Source organism: Schistocerca cancellata, chromosome 6 (genome assembly GCF_023864275.1).
Source record: "Schistocerca cancellata isolate TAMUIC-IGC-003103 chromosome 6, iqSchCanc2.1, whole genome shotgun sequence".
Classification (NCBI taxonomy): Eukaryota; Metazoa; Arthropoda; class Insecta; order Orthoptera; family Acrididae; genus Schistocerca; species Schistocerca cancellata.
In genome coordinates this window covers 556,522,080-556,545,023 of record NC_064631.1, presented here as the reverse complement: position 1 = coordinate 556,545,023, position 22,944 = coordinate 556,522,080, and the positions used below count along the sequence as shown (strand labels likewise).

At 44.3% G+C, this 22,944-nt stretch overlaps 1 protein-coding gene across 1 annotated transcript in view; it reads right to left on the bottom strand.

Annotated features, from left to right (window-relative positions):
• Window positions 1–22,944, bottom strand: part of LOC126190921 (structural maintenance of chromosomes protein 2) — a 196,073-nt gene that overhangs the window by 62,722 nt on the left and 110,407 nt on the right. Inside the window, exons 8-9 of the mRNA XM_049931555.1 lie at window positions 5,361–5,550; window positions 2,355–2,530 (exon numbers count right to left, since the gene is read on the bottom strand). Coding sequence (XP_049787512.1) covers window positions 2,355–2,530; window positions 5,361–5,550 — 366 coding nt within the window. The remainder of the gene's footprint in view (window positions 1–2,354; window positions 2,531–5,360; window positions 5,551–22,944) is intronic.

The following is a 22,944-nucleotide window of genomic DNA, read 5'->3' as shown; positions in this document are numbered from 1 at the left end:
TCATCCTTGGTCTGTGACCCCATTCCATTACCTACTACCTCTGTATATTTTTCCTTCCTACAAATTCCACTTTATGAATTACCTGGCACTGAAATTTTTTAAATTACCTGACACTGAAATGAACACACATTTAAAACAACCTTGTTCCATCATTCTTCGTGAATTCATTTTCTCTGAATTCTTTTTACTACCATATTTACTCGAATCTAAGCCGCACTTTTTTCTGGTTTTTGTAATCCAAAAAGCCGCCTGTGGCTTAGAATCGAGTGCAAAGCAAGTGGAAGTTCTGAAAAATGTTGGCAGGTGCCGCCACAACTAACTTCTGCCGTCGAATATATGTAAAGGTACACAGGCATGCTTTGTAGGCACAAAAATAAATACTGGTGCCAAAACCTATGCGTCAGTAAATAAATTAAAAAAATAAAAAAAATAAAAAAAGAAAGAAAGAAAGAAAGAAAGGAAGGAAGGAAGGTGGAAGATGAGCTTTTTTTTCTCCGCCCCGAGTTTCGACCACTGCATTTTCATACATTATCCAACGAAGTACATACAAATTCCGTATTGTTCATCTTCGAATGTAGCAGAATTTCAATGTACTAGGAAAATCCGACATGCAAGACTGTTTGGGATGTTTGTCAATATGGCCAACTCTACTTTCTGAATTTTTTCCTACCTGTGAGAAGAGATGGTTGCTAATAGGAACACGATGAAATGTGAATCACATGCTGTATTCTCTTCACCATAGGAATAATATGAATATCAACATTTTGTCATGTAGTCTTTCGTGTTTGCTGCTATCTCATTTAAATCCTGTCTGCCTAATAAACTACGAAACTAGAGTGAGACAACAGCAAATGCGGAAGAATATACGTATCGTGTCATGTTTGTATTCGTATTATTCTTATGCCTAATAGTGATACAGTCGGAAATGAAGCACGGCAACTGACTAGATTTTTAATTCTAAGATGACTCTAATTTCTGTGCAGAATTTGATGTACTAAAGAAGCGGCCACGAAGATTTTCAAACGGAGAAACATTTTCGCCTAACTCTCATTCAGAACATGTTCTATCATATGCAGTCTATTATTTGGTTCTTCTTGATCATTATCAAAGAAAGCAGCAGTGTAAGTAACAACAAATAGCAGTCTCTTGCCATTGTTTCGCTAAAGAGACAATTACTTTCTCTTTTTTTTAAATTGTAAGCGGCGGTAGCGCGCACAAAAGCAAGCCATGCCGCGAGCGGCGACAGGCCGTAAGCACGCACTATCAGAATGCGTCAAACAATGCGTGACACAGTACAGTAATGCATTTTCAGCTTAGAGTGACGTAAACACCTATAACAAAGAAAACGGCACTTATCAGATCAAAGCAAAATAAGCAATCGATTCAAACCAGACGAAGCACGTGAAAAAGGAAGGGTACCCGTATAAATACGGACGGAGCACCTGACGCACAGCAATGGCTATGTGGTAAAGCTTAACTGCTAAACTTACGACTGGAACCAAACTACTGTAGCTGTATAGTCATTCATTCGACCTAAATTGTGTCTCATATTACAATGGACCAACGTTGTTTCGATTTGGAGGTGCGGCCTAAAACTTTACTCTCCCCTTGAATTTCGAGTCTCAAATTTCCGGTGCGGCTTAGATTCGGGAAATTTTTTTTCCCTTTATTTCGAGTCTCATTTTTCAGGTGCGGCTTAGATTCGAGTAAATACGGTAATTTTGCCACTGCTCTGATCGAATGCCTCTAACAGAGAATTTACTGTAGTTTCTCCACAATATTTTCTCAAAGTGAAAATTTCTACAAATTATATACCCAACGAGTTAGCACAATGCTTCCAGGATTGAAACTGCAGGCACAGTAACAACAGTAGCTGGTATGGTGACCAGCCTGGATGTGGATTTCAAGTGGTTTCCCTATCATATCAGACTAGGTGACTACTGGAATGGAACCTATATTTCACCTCACTTATTCGCTACGTTTTAGGAAATGTTCTCAAGCTTTCACATGAGATAACACTAGTCCCAAACAGAGGGATACAAAGTTATGTCCCAGGAGGAGGAGCCAGGGAGGTAGGTGGGGGGAGGGGGAGGTGGGGCGGGGGGGCGACAGCTTGAAGACAAGATGTAATGCCACGAAAAAGATGATCTATTAAAAAATATGATCGTGGCAAGGCTTAAGCCAATCAACCAGAGCATGGGATGATTGGCATACTTGCACAATGTAACAATGTAATTATAAGCAATATGATCACTTCTTTAAAAAATAAATAAATAAATAAATAAAATTTAATAATAAAGCACTGCACTGTTACTTTAGCTCCACATTGTGTTACTTTACATTCATCAACACACCTCAACAGCTTTAATTTCTTTCTCCACTTTTGTAAACTCTTGTTTACGTGTGTTGTAATCCCTTTCTGTGGTCTTGAGTTCACTTTCCTTTGGTGGCAATATTTTCTTGAAATGCTGAATCTGTCTTGTGGAGTTCTGAACATCTGTCCGAGCTTGTGCCAACTCCTGCTTGACCTCTGTAAAAAGTAATATTTTAGATAAATTTTGACCATTTGTGTGAGGTATAAGCATGCTCATAGTGGGCAAAATGTTTGGTGATGGACACCGTGGTCTTTAGCAGCAAAACTAAAATAACAGAAGACCAGTGCAGCTAAAAACAATAAAACATTTAAAATCTGAAAACAAGAGACGAGTACGAAGGGATAAGAATAAAAGCATAAGAAGAAAGCAAATGTCAATACAGCAGACATCTGACTACCTGATCACTAAATTGAAAGAGGAAGAGCCTGCCCTGTACACCACACTGATATCCATAATAAAAGTTTTGACTCTAATCCATACAATACAGAACATTTTAAAACACATACATTAATCCTTGTAGTCTGCTAAAATAGGGTAGTTCCCATTTAATTATACTATTGCTCTTTTGTAGGAATCCAAAACAGTCCCTCTAACTATGACATACACTGGGGCGACAAAATTCATGGGATATCTCCGAATATCATCTTTTACCTTCTTTTGCCCAGTGGAGAGCAGGGGCTCAACGTGGTGTGGATACAACAAGTCGTTAGAAGTGCCCTGCAGAAACATTTAGCCACACTTCCTCCATAGCCGTACATAATTGTGAAAGTGTTGCCACTACAGAATTTTGTTCACAAACTGACCTCTCGATTACATCCAATAAATGTTCAATAGAATTTGTGTCTGGCAATGTGGTTGTTGAAATCAATGACTCAAACTGGGAACGTTATTCAAACCAACAGCAATCAACTGTGCCCCGGTGATATGGTGCATTGTAATCCATAAAAATTAAATTGTAATTTGGAAACATGAAGTACACAAATGGGTGCACATGGTCTCCAAGTAGCCAAACATAACAATTTGCACTCGGTGATTGGTTTAGTTTGACCAGAGGATCCTTTCCATTATATGTACACACAGCCCACACCATTATGGAGTCACCATAAGCTTTGCAAAGTGCCTTGTTGACAGCTTGGGTGCATCTTCCATGGGGTCTGTGACACTGTCAAACCCTACCATCATCTCTTATCAACTGAAATCGGGATTCATTTGACCAGGCCATGGTTTTCCAGTTGTCTAGCGTCTAACCGATTTGATCACAAGCCCAAGAGAGGTTCCGCAGGTGAAGACACTCGCGTTGGTCATCTGCTGCCATAGACTAATAGCACCAAATTCTGCACCACTGTCCTAACAGATATATTCGCCAAGCATCCCACATTGATTTCTCTGGTTATTTCACGCAGTGTTACTTGTTTGTTAGCACTGAAAATTCAACTCAAACACGGCTTCTCCCGGTCATTAAGTTTACCTCAATTGCATTCAGTTTTCTTCCAAGACTGTTGGTGCAATTTTGTGGTTTCTAGCTACACATTCCATGTCCTTACATATTTTTTTTGAAAAAAGTAAAGACACTAAGCCATCCTCTTGTCTTGTCCTTTGAAACCTCTTTTCGCAGACCAAGCCATGGACTTGTGGAAGCTATGCCTCGTAGTACATCACTGTTACTGGTTTTTCCAAGCTTAAGGAATTAGGTAAGTATCAGATCTTGGACATCAAAAAAAGATAGTGATTATCATCTTGCCTGAATAGCGCACAGCTTTTCATTTGAACATTCCTCATACATTCAGCAGGTCTTTGTACAAAATTCAAAGGGCCTAATTATTTTATCATGTTCCAACGGTGGATGCAATAATGGGAATGTGGGAAATTAGTGGCATCTGGGGTTTTCTTAAGTGCCATCAATGTGTTTACACATCCATTCCACCGACCTTCTCACTGCTGCTGCTGCTGATGATGATGATGAGTTACCCATATCTCAGCAAATAAAAACGGTTTTGAAAGTTATCATACAACTTCCATGTCTCTTCATGTGCTATTATTTGGAGAAAACGACATTTCAATACCTTGAACTGTTTATGAAATATGATAGCGGTTATGACTGCACAGTTCCCAGTGTGCAGGGACGGAATGAGGTGTGTTATGCGTGGCCATGTGCTGGGTATGAAAACCAATATCGCAACAATGAAACAAGATGATGTTCTCCTATCAATTTTAAATAAAGTTTTGACATGTAATCTACATTTCATATTCCAGCAATGTGTGACCTAAAATCTACCATCAGCGAAGGCAGACAACACATATTCACCTCTGTACACTCTTTAAAAATACATGTAATGCTTTATTTAATTTGATGCAATACAGTAACTATGACAAATAACAAGAAGAAATATGGCTCTTTATCAAGTGAAGATATCCGATTTTAAGATGTGCAAAAATCGAATTTTTTCACCACATCTTAAAATCAGACAACAAGTATTTCATAGTGGCCAGAATGCCATCTCTTAGCACATGTAGCCTTAGGTTGAGCAGTAGTGACAACAAAGTTGCACTCAGCACAGAATGCAGAGGGCATGTCTGTCGCAGTCAAAGGTTTAACATCACAACATGAACAGTCACAAAGGTCTACATTTTACTGTCAAATATTTACATTTAATATTTCTCCCCCTACCATCCTCTTGCCTCTTAATTGTTAAATTGAACTGCCTCTTAGTAGCTGGAAAGAAGTAAAAGCGGAAACATTTAAAAAAATCATCAATAAATATGGAAAAGTGAGTGGGGTTATTTACTATGAACATTATGTTATTAATAACTACTGAAAAATATTACATTTTAAACACCACTCTAACAGACAAGTATCTTATTTTAAATGTCTGACCGGACACCACTGACTCGATATCTCAGACAGACGGGATGTGATGGTTGCACAACTGGGAACAGTTATTCATTTTTCAACATAGAAAATATTTGAAGATGTAGCACACTTACGAATAAGCTGCTCCTGCAGTGTCGTCGCAACACCATTTTCATCAGCAACCATACCAGCACTGGCTGCCTGAAATCTTCGCTGTGCGTCCTCCAAAGCCTTATTGTCTTTTTCACATTCCTCACGCATTTTTTCAAGTGCTTGTCCTTTAGTTACAATTTCTTTCTCTTTGCGAGCCAATGTAGCTTCCTCCTAATGAGAGAGAAACATTTTTTTCTTTTTTTTTTTGAGATATTACAACCATATTATGTACAAAATAACTCAATACAGTCAACAGTACAAATCAGAAAAGTTGTTATTATGGTCAAAAAATCAGTGTTACCAATTAGACAAAAGTTCTTTTACTCTATGTGAAATGCTATGACATCTGAGAAAAAATATTTTAATTTTCATTGTCTCCACAGCTTTAGGCGGAAGTGTGTCAACATTTCGAAGAAATATCCCTTGTCTCTTTTTCTACATCTGTTTAATTACAATTTACAACTACATAAATATTCTGCAGGCCACTGTACAAGACATGCAGAGGGTACTTCATACCAGTATTTCAATTTCCTTTCCTATACCATTCACTTATTGAGCAAGGGAAAAGTAATTGTCTAAATGCCACTGAACAAACCCTCTTATCTTTTCCATGATCCCCTGTTGGTGGCAGCACAATGGTCACACAGTCCTCTTCACGTAAAAATTCTGTAATTTATCCAACATGATTTCACCAGAACTAAATTGTCTTTCTTCCAAGGATTCCCATGTAAGTTCTCTGAGCATTTCTGTTAGTATTTCATTGGCACCACATCAACCTTTTTTAAAAAAAAGAGTAAGTCTTCCATTCACCTTCCCTAATACTGATTTTTATGTGACCATCTGATTTAATATTGCTTCTTAGTATGACCCCTAAATCCTTATATGAAGGTGTTCACCTTTCATCTTGAACCAGATAATGCACTATTTTCACTTTGTTTTGTTTTGGGCATTATCTCACTTTCATCCACACTTCAAGAATGCTGCCATTCAATACACCAAGTAAAAATTTTGTCTGAAGCTTTCTGCAAATTGTTTCAATTTTTCAATGATTTTACTTTCTTTTACAAAACTAGATTGATTGAAAATATTAGAGCTCCTTTCATGCTTCCATAGTACACACCTGATACTACTTTTGCCTCTGTGGAATATTTGCCATCTAGTGTAACACTGAGTTCTATTAGTTAAATAGACTGATGGCAAAGAATTGCAACACCAAAAAAAATTAATGTAGAGTAAAGAAATTTCAGGAGTACATTTGTCTAGGCAAAACATTTAATTTATTCACACTGCAAGATTATAGATTTATGCAAGTGCAAGGTAAGTCATTGAAAATGTAAAACACTGGTACATTAGTAACTGGTATAACTGGCAGACTATTGTGTGGAAGCATGCAAACGTGTATGCATTGTGTTGTATGGGTGCTGAATGTTGATTTGTGGGATGCAGTTACAATGCCTGTTGCATTTGGTCAGCCAATACAGGAAAGGTTAATGCTGTTTGTGGGTAACACTGGCAATGTCCCATACCTGTTCGACTGCAGAGAGATCTAGTGATCAAGCAAGCCATGGCAACGTGGTGACACACTGTAGAGTATGTTGGGTTATAACAGCAGTAATGGGCGAGTGTTATCCCGCTGGAAAGCAGCCCCTGGAATGTCATTCATGAATGGCAGCACACCAGTTCAAATTACCAGACTGACATGCAATTTTGCAGTCAGGATGCATGGGATAATCACAGGAGTGCTCTTACTGCCATATGCAATCACACCCCAGACCCTAACTATAGCTGTAGGTCCAGTGTGTGTAGCATGCAGATGCGTTGGTTGCAAACCCTCAACTGGTCACCTATAGTGTGTTCAAAATAAGTTGCGACTTTCGACAGTTCAGTACAGAGTGAGTGGAGGGAAGCGTAGTTGCCAGCGTATGCTGGACGCGTCAACTGGTGACCACAGTATAACGCTGGGCCTACGTAGGCGCAGAACCTGTCAGCCTCACTTGACAGTGTGTTAACAGAAATCCGAAGAAGCCGACCGATCTGCGATCTGCTTCAAACATTTTAAAGGAAGCTATTCGGTAATAAACTCTAATTCTCACACAACTTATAGCTTAATTCGTCAGCTTTATGAAGAGCTGGTTATCATTTCGTTAATGGTTATAGGTATTGTGATATTTTGATAGTAGGTAAACTACTGCAAGAAATTCTTAGTTTGCAGTGAAAAATAGGTATCGCTATGAATTTGTGTTTTGTGCATGTTAGGTTACATGTTGCTGCGTATTAAATGTACATGATATATTGAATTATTCTTTAAACTTTTAAGGATATTGCCAGCTGTTCCCAATTTCGAGAAAATTTAATGTATTTAAGGCACTCTATGAGGGACTCGTGCATCAGTGAAAAAATTAGAATAAAATTTTCACAAATCTTATAAACAGTATGAGACATACAAGATTTTGTAAGTGACTGGACAAAGTGTGTGTGTGTGTGTGTGTGTGTGTGTGTGTGTGTTGGGGTTTATGGGCGCTCAACATCGAGGTCATCAGCGCCCTGACACACATTAAAAGGAACGAATGTGGAGAGACCTAATAAAACTGAAAAACACATTCAAAGAAAGCAGGAAAAGAGGGAAATTACTACATAAGAAAGTAAAACCTAAGGGAAGGGAAAACAGAGCAACAAGAATGACACAGGAAAGTGTCATTGGCTGGCTACTTACATAAAAGATGGGCGAGCTTGTCACACAGTGAGCAAATTAAAATCCTCTCCCTAAAATCTTTGTAAAAACATTTGACAAGGCACAGAACTTTAAAACTTTAACCACATTCGTCCGAGTGTTGCCTAAAAGAGTTGGCAGGTCCGCTGGCAAATCAGCCGAGGCCCGCTGGTCAGAAAATAAAACACAATCCAGTAAAATGTGGCTCACAGTGACCTGGACGCCGCAAGCACCACACAATGGAGGGTCTTCTCGCCGGAGCAGGAAGCCATGCGTCATAGGGCTGTGGCCTATTCGAAGCCGAGTGAGGAGAACCTCGTCCCGTCGATGGGGCTGAAAGTAAGTACACCACACACGTGTTGTGGGCTTGACTAGACGGAGCTTATTGTCAGTCACTTCCAGCCACTCATCCTCCCACCGACACATGACTCGGGAGCTCAACAGCGAGGTGAGTGCGTGCAACGGGATAGCACACTGAGATACGTGTGGATCAAGACACGCCTCCTTGGCTGCGAGATCTGCCCTTTCATTCCCAGCAATGCCGACATGCCCCGGAACCCAGCAGAAAGCTACAACCTTCCCCAGTCGCTGTAGTCAGAGGAGGGCATCCTGGATGGTCTGGACTACTTTATCCGCCGGATACAAATGGTGCAATGATTGAAGGGCACTGAGTGAATCGGAACAGACAAGAAATTTAAGAGAGGAGGAAAGTCTCATCGGCTCCAGTGCCCGGAAGATCGCAGACAATTCTGCATCAAAGACAGTAAAAGTCTGAGGCAGGCGGACCTTGAGGACACAATCCGGAAAAACAACTGAGCAACCCACGGAATCCCCTTGTTTCGACCCATCCGTAAAAACAGCTACATAGTCGTGGTGCTCAGATAAAGTAGCAGAAAATGCTGCATTAAAAACGGTGGCAGGAGTGCAATCTCTCTTGTACTGCAATAAATCTAAGATCACACGTGGCCTCTTCAGTAACCAGGGTGGCAGGCGGTTAAAACCCAGGATTTGGGGTTGTACAGACTCCACATCGAGGGACTCAAGCACACGGTGCACTCTGATCCCAAACGGCAACGTAGCCCGGAGACGGCGGGAAAAAAGGCGATCCAGAGGTGGATGGGCAACAAGATGGTGAGCAGGCGAGCTGGGAGCTGCAAGAAACTTACAAGCTTGGCGCACCAGCAGGAGCTGCCGCCGGATGGTAAGTGGCGGTTCGCCAGCCTCAACACAGAGGCTGGGTGCGGGACTGGTCCGATAAGCACCTGTAGCCAGTCGAATCCCAGCATGGTGAACAGCATCAAGGATCCGCAAATAAGACGGCCTCGCTAACCCATATACTGTGCAGCCATAGTCCAGCCGTGAGCGCACGAAAGCTCGATAAAACTGAAGGAGACGCGCCCTGTCCGCACCCCAAGACCTGTGGCTGAGGCACTTGAGGATGTTCAGTGCCTTCAGCGTTCTGGCTTTCAAGTCACGTAGGTGTGGCAACCATGACAACCTGGAGTCAAAAATGAGGCCTAGAAACCGCACTGTGTCTCCAAACTGTAGGACAGTATCCCCCATATGCAAGGCAGGCAACGTAAAAAGACGACGAGAATGATTAAAATGAACACAAACACACTTATCGGCAGAAAACCTAAAACCCGTCTTTGCAGCCCACTTCTCTAACCGCCGCACCGTTAGTTGCAATTGACGGCTCGCGGATGCAACACTAGAGGAGGAACAGAAAACAGCAAAGTCGTCCACAAACAAGGAGCACTGTACTGGACTCCTCACTGTAGACGTTATACTGTTGATGGCTATGGCAAAGAGGGTAACGCTTAAAACACTGCCCTGGGGGACACCGTTCTCTTGCTCAAAGCGATCAGACAGTGTGTTACCAACGCGGGTCCGAAAAAAACGCTGAGACAGGAAAGACCGAATGAAAATAGGGAGGCGGCCACGAAAGCCCCATTGATGCAGTTGTGCAAGAATACAGTGTCTCCAAGTAGTATCATATGCCTTACTGATATCAAAGAAGATACCGATACAGTGATGCTGACGGAGGAAAGCCTGCTGAATAGCCGCCTCGAGGAGGGTCAGGTTGTCGACTGTGGATCGAAATTTTCGGAATCCACACTGAAAGCGGCTAAGGAGCTGTCTGGTCTCTAGCAGCCAGACCAGACGACGGTTAACCATCCGTTCCAGGGTCTTTCCGACACAGCTTGTCAAGGCGATACTACGATAACTACTGGGACATGTGCGGTCCTTTCCTGGTTTGAGGAGAGGGATGAGGATTGCCTCCCTCCACGAGGTTGGGAACACTCCTGTGTGCCATACGAGATTAAAACATTCAAGGAGGATTTCCTTTGACGCCGCTGGCAGATGTCTAAGCATGGAGTACCGGATGCGGTCGTAACCTGGTGCAGTGTCAGAAGTCTCAGTAAGAGCCGACTCAAGTTCCCACATGGAGAAAGGGGAGTTGTAGGCCTCAGAACCGTTCGGCCGAAAGTTCAAATTCGCTCTTTCGACAGTCGCACGGTAGCGACGAAACGCTGGATCCTGGGTTGCAGTGGCAGTACTTTGTGCAAAATGCTCTGCCAGCGACTGAGCTATGGCGCTGGGTGTCGTTTGGAGGCATCCCTGGTTCAGGACTGCAGCTATTGGTAAACGGCTGCGTTTACCGGAAATCCTCCGGATGGCTTCCCATACCTTTGTGGAACAAGTGGAACGGTTGATGGAGTCCAGAAACTCCTGCCATGACCTTTTCTTGCTCTCTTTAATGACACGGCGTGCCCTGGCTCTCGCGATACGAAAGGCGGTAAGATTCACCGCTGTTGGGCGGCATTTAAATCGGCGAAGAGCCGCACGCCTGTCACGGGTGGCTGAACGGCACTCTTCTGTCCACCAAGACACAAGGCGCCGCTTAAGAGTGCCAGAAGACTGTGGTATGGACAGGTCAGCAGCATGGTGGAGCACAAGCGTGATGTGATCCACCCATTCCTGTACGCTGTTGTGGTGGTCAAAGACAGCCAACTGAGTGAACAGTGGCCGGTTAGCCCTGCCAATCATCCACGATGGTGGCCACTGCTCCAGCAATACACCATCCAGGAGATGAATGCGAATAGGGAAGTGATCGCTGGAATGTAGGTCGTGAATGACCTCCCAGTGAACGGAGTCAGTGAGGGTTGGAGAGCAGAAAGATAGGTCAATGGCTAAGAATGACCCTGTAGCACTAGAGAAATGAGTCGGAGTACCTGTGTTGAGGATGCACAACACTTGAGATGTTAGGAGGCCCTCCAAAATTCGACCTCGAGCGCAAATAGAAGTGGAGCCCCACAGGACATGATGGGCATTGAAGTCTCCCAGGAGAAGAAATGGGCGGGGGAGTTGGTCGATAAGGTTTGTGAGAGCCTCTAAGTTCACTGCATCCAGAGGGGGTAAATAAAGGGAGCAAACGGTAAGCCTCCGACCGGAATAAATTGCAACTGCAACTGCTTGCAGGTCAGTATCCAGGGGGAGAGCAGAGGAGTGGTGGTCATTATCGACAAACACGGCGACTCCGCCTTTGGCCCTGTCTCCAGTCAGGTCATCTTTGCGATACAACCTATAACCCCTGAGTACAGGAGCATCAGATTGTTTTAGATGTGTTTCCTGTAAACACAAGCACAGGGGGCGTTGCCGTGCTAGGAGGTGCAGTTCCTCCACATGTGCCCGGAATCCATTCATGTTCCACTGAATAATGGGAGCCATCTATCAGGGCGGGAGTACCTTCAGTCGCACTTTCTGTCGGGGAGGAGAACCCACAAAAGGTGGAGGCTCAGTTTTGGGGCGAGACGATTGCCCCAGTCTGACATCTACCTCCATCGCCTCAGAAGAGGAGTCGAGAGAGACGTCAGAGAGAATGACATCCACATCAGCAGACTGTAGAACTTCAGTATCCTTTAGTGGGCGAGTCTTCACCTTTGTCTTTGGCTTCGATTTTCTGGCCTGAGGTGGCATTGGAGCCAAAACCTCAGAAGCAGTAGGGGGTGTAGCAGCACTGGGCAGTACACAAGACTGGACCCGGGAAGGGGCAGGAAGTTCCATGATGTCAGCTACCACAGCCTGGTCAGAAGGCCGGGGGGGAGCAGCAGGCTTCACAGGAATGGCAGCAGCACATGTACACTGACAAACGCAGGTGCTAGTGCTGACAGTAGCAACCTCCATTTGGGTAGCGGCATCGGTTTTCGAGACAGGCTGTTTCAGAACGGAAGAAAAGGAGGAAGCGAATGTGGGCGGCTGCATGGTCTTGTAGATTTTCTTTGCCTCACCATACGGGATGCGTTTAGTGGTTTTAAGTTCCTGGATCTTCCGTTCCTCAAGGAAAACTCTGCATTCCCTACTCCACACAGGGTGATCCCCAGAGCAGTTGACACACTTGGGAGGAGAGGAGCAATCAACTCCCTCATGAGCGGCTTTACCACATTTCCCACAAGTGGCTTCCCCTTTACAGCCGAGAGAAGTGTGGCCAAAGTGTTGGCATTTAAAACACCGCATGGGGTTGGGGTAATAAGGCCGTACACTGAGACGTAGGAAACATGCCTTCACATGCTCTGACAATTTGGTGCTGTTAAACGTAAGAATAAATGAGTCAGTTTTTATGAGAGCACCATCCACCCGTTTCATAACGTGTTGCACGTCGACAATTCCTTCCCGGGACCATTCAGACTTCAGTTCGTCTTGGGGAATGTCAATGAGATCTCTGCAAGTCACAACACCCTTGCTGTAGTTCAAGGTGTTGTGAAATTCAGTCTCTATCGCAAACTCCCCAAGAAATTGTGCCTTCTGAAGGTTCTGGACTTGCTGGAAGCTAGATGTTTCAACCAGCAAGGTGCCATTGCGCAAGCGCTTTACAGACTTTAACGTGCCAGCAATACCCTCTAAGCCCTTCTGTATATAAAATGGCGAAACTTTTTCAAAACTCCCATCTTTTCTTTTAATTATGAGAAACACATTCTGAGAAGCAGAATGCGTTCTGTTACTAGTACCTGAATCAGGAGGACTGGCTACAAGAGCCCTCTTGTTAGATTGGGTGTTAGAACCTACCAGCGGCCCACCCTTTCCGCTGGGAGGAAAAGAAGAAAAGTTCGAGGGTTCCATCTCGATCCCACGAGCAGCTAGGGAACTAAAGGTCCGCTCAGACAGAGCCCCGTGTGCCTGAGTAAGCCCTATACAACTGGGGTGTGGCAGGTGCCCCAGAGGTTGCCCGCTTGCGACTGTTCCACCTCAACAGCCATGCATCTCATAGGCGCGGAGCACACCGGAAGATTGAGGGTTTTTTTATAGAGGTTTGTTCCATCCTCGCGATCCGGGCGGTGAAGCCAAGATCCCCATTCCCTGAGACACACAACATTCCACCGCCGCGCCGCACGGTGGTCGCTGAAGTGTACTCAGAGCTTACGGTGACGGGGGACTGGTGGCGCTTACCAGTCCCCAGCTCAGGAACCCCGGGGTCGCCAAGCCCGTACCCAGCAAATGAATGCTGAGCCCCTGGGGGCGTGACTGGACAAAGATGAGAGTGTTTTGCCATACGATTATTATGCGAAACTTCCAGATCGACTGTGATATTCAAACGATTACAGAGTTTTTCAATGAAATAATGTAATTATTGAGAGCCATCCATAGCTGGTGAAACAAGAACTGCTGTGGATTTTGTGACAGTATAAGTGAAGAAATTACAAGTTTATTTTTAAACTAAGAATTGACTGTTTCATAAACTACTGACCTGACTGGCACTCAGTTGTTAGTGTAATAAGACACTATTTCAGGATTCTGTCACAATTTCAACTGCATTAGAATGATAGTGAGATGAATATTCCTGAACTCTGCTGTGTTTTGACAAAAGAAGCAGATTTTAATGTAATTTTTCCTCCAATCTATGTAATTATGTAGTTCTCAATTCGTTCGAGCAATGAATCATTCATGATATGAAACACAGTCGTAGCTCAGTCACTCAAAATAATTCAGAAATTTTACTTGTTATACTGAAATCAGGCGATGATTCTTCTTCTCTGGAGGCTCGTGCTTTGCGGCAGTCAGCTAATCTTTTGTATGAAGGAGCAATATATAGGTATATTTCCGTTTTAATCGTACAATTTTGTCTCAGTTATCTTTTGTCATAAATCTCAATATTCAGATTACAATTCTTCAAACAAAGCTCAGGCTAATCGGCGCGAAGACAATCTCGGAAGCTTTTTTTCTAACAAACACCAGAGAGAGTACTACAAAAAATAATTATGCGCTCATGGCATAGCTAATGTATGAAACTAATTTGCACATGGATTCTGCGAGTATGAAGATAGAAAATTAGTAAACGTCATTCAAGGGTAGAATTGAATCAGAATAATTCATCGAATATAAAGAGATATTACATTAACATGGCAACAAGAGAAGTTACGTATTCGTCAAAACGCGTCACAGTTTTTTGTGAAACAATGTCTCCTGAACTGACCAGTCCTGTCAGCAACATTTTCAGTAGGTTCTTTGGTCAAAATTTCCAACTTCACTGAACATATACTCTGTTGGATTTAAATGAGCATGATACGGAGGAAGCCTGATTAAACTATTCCCTTTAGAAGTGCTGGCTTGTACAGCACTACAAGTTCCATTACCTTCGCCTTATACATGCTAGATTCACCTTTATCTCATGGAACATTTCTTTGTACTCGCAAAATATCCGCTTTCCTTCCCTGCATTGTTGGAGCTTTATGCATCACAACAAAGTGGTAATGCGTTTTGTCCAATACTACAGTCGAATTCCGAGGAATGTTTTGCAGTAGAACGTTATCCTCCCAGCCCATGGTTGTGTTCTCTGACAACACTTTTATTGAAAGTCTCGTATTCGGATGTACTGCGCTGTTGTTATCAATGCAACACCAACAAAAAACACTTGTTCACAATACCCGACGACTGCAGAACACTTCAGTGCCAGAAAATACGGCATTACAACGAATGCTGACGAATGTTGATGCATCTAATTTGCGCTGTTTATTCATGGTCTGGCAACAGGGGCGCGTTACCAGCCGATCCACTGGTGGCGTCATTGGGGTCACCTGGGCAATGGCGTCATGTCCCTGTTCAGTCAGCCAAACGTCAGAAATCGCAACTAATTTTAAACACGCTATAATCAACACAAGGCCATCACTGTCACCAAGGGAGAACCAGCTGTCTTCAGAAAATACAACAGAACTTCATCCTGCCTTGCAATGAGCTCTTGCTTAACACCACTGAAGTTGCACATGGCACTGGTTTGGGGTCAGTGGCTCAGAGGTGTCCTTGAAGTAACCACTTTGTAAGAATTCACTGTGTCACTGTAAGGCTAATTGCTGCTCAGATTGCTGCTGCAGGTACAGTACACTGTGCCAGAGCCATACACCGAACATGATGGTTTTTCCTCTCGCTTGTGCCATGTGGCCGCCTGGAGCCCTGCCTCCTTGTGACATTGCATTCGAGTGATCGCTGCTGCCAGTAATCATGTACTGTGGCTACCTTATAAGGAAGTGGCATCAATGGTTACAAGGATGGTTTCCGGGGGTAACAGACTGGGTAGGGATTCCAGGCGTTCGAGAAAGTGGTTGGTGTCTTTGATGAAGAATAGGAGACTGCATGTAATGGGTTGAAGGTGTTGATCTCCCATCCTTCATCAAAGACACCAACCACTTTCTCGAACGCCTGGAATCCCTACCCAGTCTGTTACCCCCGGAAACCATCCTTGTAACCATTGATGCCACTTCCTTATACACAAATATTCTGCATGTCCAGTGCCTCGCTGCGATGGAGCACTTCCTTTCACGCTGATCACCTGCCGCCCTACCTAAAACCTCTTTCCTCATTACCTTAGCCAGCTTCATCCTGACCCACAACTTCTTCACTTTTGAAGGCCAGACATACCAACAATTAAAGGGAACAGCCATGGGTACCAGGATGGCCCCCTCGTACGCCAACCTATTCATGGGTCGCTTAGAGGAAGCCTTCTTGGTTACCCAGGCCTGCCAACCCAAAGTTTGGTACAGATTTATTGATGACATTTTCATGATCTGGACTCACAGTGAAGAAGAACTCCAGAATTTCCTCTCCAACCTCAACTCCTTTGGTTCCATCAGATTCACCTGGTCCTACTCTAAATCCCATGCCACTTTCCTTGACGTTGACCTCCACCTGTCCAATGGCCAGCTTCACACGTCCGTCCACATCAAACCCACCAACAAGCAACAGTACCTCCATTATGACAGCTGCCACCAATTCCACATCAAACGGTCCCTTCCCTACAGCCTAGGTCTTCGTGGCAAACGAATCTGCTCCAGTCCGGAATCTTTGAATCATTACACCAACAACCTGAAAACAGCTTTTGCATCCCGTAACTACCCTCCCGACCTGGTACAGAAGCAAATAACCAGAGCCACTTCCTCATCTCCTCAAACCCGGAACCTTCCACAGAAGAACCCCAAAAGTGCCCCACTTGTGACAGGATACTTTCCGGGACTGGATCAGATTCTGAATGTGACTCTCCAGCAGGGATACGACTTCCTCAAATCCTGCCCTGAAATGAGATCCATCCTTCATGAAATCCTCCCCACTCCACCAAGAGTGTCTTTCCGCCGTCCACCTAACCTTCGTAACCTCTTAGTTCATCCCTATGAAATCCCCAAACCACCTTCCCTACCCTCTGGCTCCTACCCCTGTAACCGCCCCCGGTGTAAAACCTGTCCCATGCACCCTCCCACCACCACCTATTCCAGTCTTGTAACCCGGAAGGTGTACACGATCAAAGGCAGAGCCACGTGTGAAAGCACCCACATGATTTACCAACTGACCTGCCTACACTGTGAAGCGTTCTATGTGGGAATGACCAGCAACAAACTGTCCATTCGCATGAATGGACACAGGCAGACAGTGTTTGTTGGCAATGAGGATCACCCTGTGGCTAAACATGCCTTGGTGCACGGCCAGCACATCTTGGCACAGTGTTACACCGTCCGGGTTATCTGGATACTTCCCACTAACACCAACCTGTCAGAACTCCGGAAATGGGAACTTGCCCTTCAGCATATCCTCTCTTCTCGCTATCCGCCAGGCCTCAATCTCCGCTAATTTCTAATTTCAATCTGCCGCCGCTCATACCTCACCTGTTTTTCAACATCATCTTTGCCTCTGTACTTCCGTCCCGACTGACATCTCTGCCCAAACTCTTTGCCTTTACAAATGTCTGCTTGTGTCTGTGTATATGCGGATGGATATGTGTGTGTGTGCGCGAGTGTATACCTGTCCTTTTTTCCCCCTAAGGTAAGTCTTTCTGCTCCCGGGATTGGAATGACTCCTTACCCTCTCCCTTAAAACCCATATCCTTTTGTCTTCCCTTCTCCTTCCCTCTTTCCTGACGAGGCAACCGTTGGTTGCGAAAGCTAGATTTTTGTGTGTATGTTTGTGTTTGTTTGTGTGTCTATCGACCTGCCAGCGCTTTTGTTTGGTAAGTCTCATCATCTTTCTTTTTAAATATATTTTTCCCACGTGGAATGTTTCCCTCTATTATATATATATATGGTTATAATAGAAGGAAACATTCCATGAAGGAAAAATATACCTAAAAACAAAGATGATGTGACTTACCAAATGAAAGTGCTGGCAGGTCGACAGACACACAAACGAACACAGACATACACACAAAATTCAAGCTTTCGCAACAAACTGTTGCCTCATCAGGAAAGAGGGAAGGAGAGGGAAAGACGAAAGGATGTGGGTTTTAAGGGAGAGGGTAAGGAGTCATTCCAGTCCCGGGAGCGGAAAGACTTACCTTATGGGGAAAAAAGAACGGGTATACACTCGCACACACACACATATCCATCCACACATATACAGACACAAGCAGACATATTTAAAGACAAAGAGTTTGGGCAGAGATGTCAGTCGAGGCAGAAGTGCAGAGGCAAAGATGTTGTTGAATGACAGGTGAGGTATGAGTGGCGGCAACTTGAAGTTAGCGGAGATTGAGGCCTGGTGGATAACGGGAAGAGAGGATATATTGAAGAGCAAGTTCCCATCTCCGGAGTTCGGATAGGTTGGTGTTAGTAGGAAGTATCCAGATAACCCGGACGGTGTAACACTGCGCCAAGATGTGCTGGTCGTGCACCAAGGCATGTTTAGCCACAGGGTGATCCTCATTACCAACAAACACTGTCTGCCTGTGTCCATTCATGCGAATGGACAGTTTGTTGCTGGTCATTCCCACATAGAATGCATCACAGTGTAGGCAGGTCAGTTGGTAGATCACGTGGGTGCTTTCACACGTGGCTCTGCCTTTGATTGTGTACACCTTCCGGGTTACAGGGCTGGAGTAGGTGGTGGTGGGAGGGTGCATGGGACAGGTTTTACACCGGGGGCGGTTACAAGGGTAGGAGCCAGAGGGTAGGGAAGGTGGTTTGGGGATTTCATAGGGATGTACTAAGAGGTTACGAAGGTTAGGTGGACGGCGGAAAGACACTCTTGGTGGAGTGGGGAGGATTTCATGAAGGATGGATCTCATTTCAGGGCAGGATTTGAGGAAGTCGTATGCCTGCTGGAGAGCCACATTCAGAATCTGATCCAGTCCCGGAAAGTATCCTGTCACAAGTGGGGCACTTTTGGGGTTCTTCTGTGGGAGGTTCTGGGTTTGAGAGGATGTGGAAGTGGCTCTGTTTATTTGCTTCTGTACCAGGTCGGGAGGGTAGTTGCGGGATGCGAAAGCTGTTGTCAGGTTGTTGGTGTAATGCTTCAGGGATTCCGGACTGGAGCAGATTCGTTTGCCACGAAGACCTAGGCTGTAGGGAAGGGACCGTTTGATGTGGAATGGGTGGCAGCTGTCGTAATGGAGGTACTGTTGCTTGTTGGTGGGTTTGATGTGGACAGACGTGTGAAGCTGGCCATTGGACAGGTGAAGGTCAACATCAAGGAAAGTGGCATGGGATTTGGAGTAGGACCAGGTGAATCTGATGGAACCAAAGGAGTTGAGGTTGGAGAGGAAATTCTGGAGTTCTTCTTCACTGTGAGTCCAGATCATGAAGATGTCATCAATAAATCTGTACCAAACTTTGGGTTGGCAGGCCTGGGTAACCAAGAAGGCTTCCTCTAAGCAACCCATGAATAGGTTGGCATACGAGGGGGCCATCCTGGTACCCATGGCTGTTCCCTTTAATTGTTGGTATGTCTGGTTTTCAAAAGTGAAGAAGTTGTGGGTCAGGATGAAGCTGGCTAAGGTAATGAGGAAAGAGGTTTTAGGTAGGGTGGCAGGTGATCGGCGTGAAAGGAAGTGCTCCATCGCAGCGAGGCCCTGGACATGCGGGATATTTGTGTATAAGGAAGTGGCATCAATGGTTACAAGGATGGTTTCTGGGGGTAACGGATTGGGTAAGGATTCCAGGCGTTCGAGAAAGTGGTTGGTGTCTTTGATGAAGGATGGGAGACTGCATGTAATGGGTTGAAGGTGTTGATCTACGTAGGCAGAGATACGTTCTGTGGGGGCTTGGTAACCAGCTACAATGGGGCGGCCGGGATGATTGGGTTTGTGAATTTTAGGAAGAAGGTAGAAGGTAGGGGTGCGGGGTGTCGGTGGGGTCAGGAGGTTGATGGAGTCAGGTGAAAGGTTTTGTAGGGGGCCTAAGGTTCTGAGGATTCCTTGAAGCTCTGCCTGGACATCAGGAATGGGATTACCTTGGCAAACTTTGTATGTGGTGTTGTCTGAAAGCTGACGCAGTCCCTCAGCCACATACTCCCGATGATCAAGTACCACGGTCGTGGAACCCTTGTCCGCCGGAAGAATGACGATGGACCGGTCAGCCTTCAGATCACGGATAGCCTGGGCTTCAGCAGTGGTGATGTTGGGAGTAGGATTAAGGTTTTTTAAGAAGGATTGAGAGGCAAGGCTGGAAGTCAGAAATTCCTGGAAGGTTTGGAGAGGGTGATTTTGAGGAAGAGGAGGTGGGTCCCCCTGTGACGGAGGATGGAACTGTTCCAGGCAGGGTTCAATTTGGATAGTGTCTCGGGGAGTTGGATCATTAGGAGTAGGATTAGGATCATTTTTCTTCGTGACAAAGTGATATTTCCAGCAGAGAGTACGAGTGTAGGATAGTAAATCTTTGACGAGGGCTGTTTGGTTGAATCTGGGAGTGGGGCTGAAGGTGAGGCCTTTGGATAGGACAGAGGTTTCGGATTGGGAGAGAGGTTTGGAGGAAAGGTTAACTACTGAATTAGGGTGTTGTGGTGCCAGATTGTGTTGATCGGAATTTTGAGGTTTTGGAGGGAGTGGAGCTGGAAGTGGGAGATTGAGTAGATGGGAGAGACTGGGTTTGTGTGCAATGAGAGGTGGTTGAGGTTTGCTGGAAAGGTTGTGAAGGGTGAGTGAGTTGCCTTTCCGGAGGTGGGAAACCAGGAGATTGGATAGTTTTTTGAGGTGAAGGGTGGCATGCTGTTCTAATTGGCGGTTGGCCTGTAGGAGGATGCTCTGAATAGCCGGTGTGGATGTGGGAGAGGAAAGATTGAGGACTTTTACTAAGGATAGGAGTTGACGGGTGTGTTCATTGGCTGAGTTGATGTGTAGGTGAAGGATTAGGTGGGTGAGGGCAATGGATTGTTCAGTTTGGAACTGGTATAGGGACTGATGGAAAGAAGGGTTGCAGCCAGAGATGAGAACTTTAAGTGTGAGGCCTTTGGGGGTTATGCCAAATGTCAGAGAAGCCTGAGAAAATAAAATATGTGAGCGTAATCTGGCTAGGGTGAAGGCATGTTTGCGGAGGGAATGTAAATAAAACTTAATGGGGTCGTTGTGGGGGTGACATGGTATTAGAAGGTGGAGAGTTTAACATGAGGTTGAAATGAAAAAGAAAGATAGAAATATATGGGGAGAGATGAAGGCGAACTACAAAGCAATTGGAGATCTGGTATGAAAAAAGGCGAAAAAGTGTTGGTTAAGTTGATCCTGTGGTGAACTTGGGTTGGTAGACAGCGATGTGCAAAAAGTGTTAGGTGGTTGTGTTGCCGCTAAATCACGTTAAAAGACGGAGAAATTTGGGAAAATTTCGAGAAAATTTCGAAAAAACGTATTAAAGGAGTGGTGTTGTGGTGAAAGATTACGAAAATGGGGCTAACAATTGTAGAAATAATGACTTTAAAACCTGTGGGGAGCGGCTAAAATGATCAGTGATGTGCGAAAAACGGAAGTGGAAATAAAGTTAAAGTTATTAGAACTAGCCGAAATGGTTGTTAAATACGTGAAAGCAGCTGTTATTGAACTAGAAACGGTGGATATTATAGCAGCGGTAGTGTTGAAAGCGGAAAATAAAAATTTTTTGGTTATGGTTGGGAAGTGGGTTACGTATTGTTGAGCATATATAGGCGGAATAAAATTGTATAGTAGATTACGGTAAAAGGGGAAGGTGAATACAAAGTGAAACTACTGGTAAAAACAGAAAAAGAAAATTAAGAGAAAAAAGAGAGAAATAAGACGACAGGAAAGATTTCGAAATGCAAAGGCGACAATAACAAACGTAATTGTTGGGTTCAAATTAATGATATGGTTATAATAGAAGGAAACATTCCATGAAGGAAAAATATACCTAAAAACAAAGATGATGTGACTTACCAAATGAAAGTGCTGGCAGGTCGACAGACACACAAACGAACACAGACCTACACACAAAATTCAAGCTTTCGCAACAAACTGTTGCCTCATCAGGAAAGAGGGAAGGAGAGGGAAAGACGAAAGGATGTGGGTTTTAAGGGAGAGGGTAAGGAGTCATTCCAGTCCCGGGAGCGGAAAGACTTACCTTAGGGGGAAAAAAGGACGGGTATACACTCGCACACACACACATATCCATCCACACAAATACAGACACAAGCAGACATATGGTCTTTAAATATGTCTGCTTGTGTCTGTATATGTGTGGATGGATATGTGTGTGTGTGCGAGTGTATACCCGTCCTTTTTTCCCCCTAAGGTAAGTCTTTCCGCTCCCGGGACTGGAATGACTCCTTACCCTCTCCCTTAAAACCCACATCCTTTCGTCTTTCCCTCTCCTTCCCTCTTTCCTGATGAGGCAACAGTTTGTTGCGAAAGCTTGAATTTTGTGTGTATGTTTGTGTGTCTGTCGACCTGCCAGCACTTTCATTTGGTAAGTCACATATATATATATATATATATATATATATATATATATATATATATATATATATATATATAAAATAGAGGGAAACATTCCACGTGGGAAAAATATATTTAAAAAGAAAGATGATGAGACTTACCAAACAAAAGCGCTGGCAGGTCGATAGACACACAAACAAACACAAACATACACACAAAATTCTAGCTTTCGCAACCAACGGTTGCCTCGTCAGGAAAGAGGGAAGGAGAAGGAAAGACAAAAGGATATGGGTTTTAAGGGAGAGGGTAAGGAGTCATTCCAATGCGAGTGTATACCTGTCCTTTTTTCCCCCTAAGGTAAGTCTTTCCGCTCCCGGGATTGGAATGACTCCTTACCCTCTCCATTAAAACCCAAATCCTTTTGTCTTTCCCTCTCCTTCCCTCTTTCCTGACGAGGCAACCGTTGGTTGCGAAAGCCAGAATTTTGTATGTATGTTTGTGTGTCTATCGACCTGCCAGCGCTTTTGTTTGGTAAGTCTCATCATCTTTCTTTTTAGATATATTTTTCCTACGTGGAATGTTTCCCTCTATTATATATATATATATATATATATATATATATAACCCACATCCTTTCGTCTTTCCCTCTCCTTCCCTCTTTCCTGATGAGGCAACAGTTTGTTGCGAAAGCTTGAATTTTGTGTGTATGTTTGTGTTCGTTTGTGTG